General features: G+C 53.0%; 1 protein-coding gene across 1 annotated transcript; it reads right to left on the bottom strand.

The window, feature by feature from the left end:
* Positions 1 to 349: 349 nt before the first annotated feature.
* LOC149348161 (uncharacterized) lies at positions 350 to 1759 on the bottom strand. Its single transcript, XM_089585753.1, has one exon. It carries the CDS (start codon positions 1757 to 1759, stop codon positions 350 to 352), a length of 1410 nt encoding a protein of 469 aa, XP_089441879.1.
* Between the last annotated feature and the right edge of the window lie 992 nt (positions 1760 to 2751).

Raw genomic sequence — 2751 nt, 5'->3', positions numbered from 1 at the left:
CGCCACTGTACACCTGAAATTGTGAGATCACAGCATATAAGTCGCCCCTCGTCATCTATGCAATAAGACATGGCTGTCATCTCTAGCGTGTTCGCCAGGAATAGCATACAACCTCCGGATAAGCCTCTCGCGTGGCTAACAATAATGTTGTATTCCGACAAAAAAGGCTCGAGAGCAGCTGCTGTCTCTTCATCAGAGGACAACTTTGTTTCCTGGATAGCGGCTACACACACACTCCATTTCTTTAAGAGATGCCGTACCTGCTGTTGCCTCCTACGATTACGCATACCCCTAACGTTAAGGGTAGCGACTTGATATGCGGCGACGCTCGCCATTTTTGGTGCCAGTCTTAACAAACGCCATCCCCTGGAATGGGGTGGCCCGCCTCCAAATTGGCGGCCTCTCGGGCAGACATCGCCCTCCTCTTTAACACCACCCTTCCCATGGCCTCTACACATTGTGCCTTGTGGTCAGCGCCATCGATACACACCTCGTCAGCATCTTCTGGACGTTTCAAAGGGGCGGTGCTGTCCATGTCTTCCTCTGAGACAGCCAAGGCCTCGGCCCACGAACCCGAGGGGAGCACATCACTCGCTGCCACACTGACAGCCGACAGAGAACCGGACACGCCAGACATCGACGCCACACACGGCTCACCGTTACCCTCCAACGACGGAGCAGAATCAGCAACAGAGGAGGATCGGCGAGCATTCACTGGCTGTATCGCCTCGACTGACTCCACAGGAGGCATATCCGGACGTTGACCTGTGGCGACGAGGTGTTCCTGTGTAGCAAGCACAGCAGTCTCTGTAGAACTCACAGGGGGGCCCGGGTCCGGCGGTTTTCGTTCTGGAGGCGCGGATGCTAGATGGCCAGTCGCTTCAGATTCCGTGTTGATTTGAGGTGTTGAAGTCTTCTGTTCCCCATCTATTCGATGCTCACGACTTAGATCTCCGGTCGCGTCGACAACCTCAGACACATCCATGATGTGTTCGGATGCCACGTCATCTTCCCGTGACCACTGGCCTTGACGCAGCCTGTCAGCGTAACTCAAGACACAGTTCTCTGCAGTATGGCCAAAGCGTCGGCACTGGGTGCATCGAGGCGTGCGACACTGGCGCCGTACATGCCCAACCCGGCTGCATCGGAGGCACAGTGGAGGTCTCCCTGGGATAAGGACTAATGCCTGCACTCCATAAATATTAAGTGTGTGTGGGATTGTGCTTGCTGACACTCCATCCTTGAGTGTGAGGGAGATTTCACGGTTCGCCGTTTCCATATGCTCCATCCCTGGGCACCGCCACTTTTCACGCTCCACAGACTGAACCGTGCCATAAGGATCTAATGCTTCCACAATCCTCCGGTGTTCCATATAGCGGGGAAGCCAAAGGAGCTTAACCTTGACGTTCTTAGTATCCGGGTCAAACACCATGCACCGCAGTCCTTTGACAGGAAACTCCGCTTTGTTAACAAGCTTCTGTTTGGAAGAACTACTCTCGCAGGTAACCATCCACACGTGGCTCATTTCGTATTGACCAATGCACAAAATTTCCCGGAGATCCAATATCTGTGCGAGTGCGTCACGGAAGTCAGGTGCTCGGTACGGGCGTCCCTTAAGGTCAGCATGCAGGAAAACGGTATTAAGGACAACATTACCGGTAGGCAATCGGGGAAGTACAACTTTGTACGAGTCCGTAGTGTCCTGAGACGTCGGTAGACCTCGGCCAACGGCCGATGCGCTGGTTCCAGCTAGGAGCATGTTGAAGCACAGCCGCACAGAACGGCTTCTTCCTCTTCTTCCGCCATGCCAGCTCGATGGTTTGGAATGAACCAAGGCGCGTCTAGTGAATACGGTGTCTTCGCTCACTGCCATCCTCCTCTCTTCCCTTCCGGCGAGGTTTAGGCGTCGACCGAGATATGAGAGACAGATTCATTTCCTTTCCTCAAAAACCAATTTACCGTCGAGCGAGGCGTAGAACCGAATGGGCGATGGTGTTCCATGGACTCCCTGGCAGCGTTGCAAGACGCTGTCGCGTTCCACTCTTAGAGGCGAAGCGTAACATCTTAACCACACATCAGTGACCGCACTTTACGTCAAAAAAAGTGCACCCCCCCCCCCTGAATTTTGACGGGTGTCCACCGAGATATGTGAGACAGTTACTGCGTAATTTCCTTTCCTCAAATACAATTTTCATTTCCTTCATTACGGGCCATCTTTGTCTTTCTTCTTTCACTACCACTTCCTCCCTTCCTGTACGGTGCGGTTCAGGTGTCCACCAAGACGACAGAGAATTACTGCGCCATTTCCTTTCCTCAAAAACCGTTGCGTTCAAACGGCAAGGCATCGCGCCGAACGGGTGGAGGCGTTCCGTGGACTGCCTCGCATCGCTACAACACGCTGTCGCGTACCACTCCTAAAGGCGAAAATTAAGCGTCATTAATTACCATTTAATCAGTGTTCAGGCATTAATCAGTAATTAACCATTAATTAGTGATTTGTCATCACTTAGTAATTAGTACTCAATTACATGTGACGCCACCAGTGCCACAGAAGCAGTCAAAGTGGTGCGGAAAACGCTTTCGCCTCTACGCACTTTAGACAGTCAAAGTGCCGCCTGGGTAGGCCCTATTGGCCCTTACCCCTAACAATACTAGGGGGAGCCCTTATTCCGGGGCCCCATTGGCAAGCAACGCCGCCCGCGTCCGGTGAACCAAGGCCTTTTGGGTCTTCAGGTCTTGACAGCCGAGCAG

Source organism: Amblyomma mixtum, chromosome 4 (assembly GCF_055824585.1).
Source record: "Amblyomma mixtum isolate Tamu chromosome 4, ASM5582458v1, whole genome shotgun sequence".
NCBI lineage: Eukaryota > Metazoa > Arthropoda > Arachnida > Ixodida > Ixodidae > Amblyomma > Amblyomma mixtum.
Note: the sequence above shows the minus strand (reverse complement) of the source record. Positions and strands in the feature narration are given on the sequence as shown.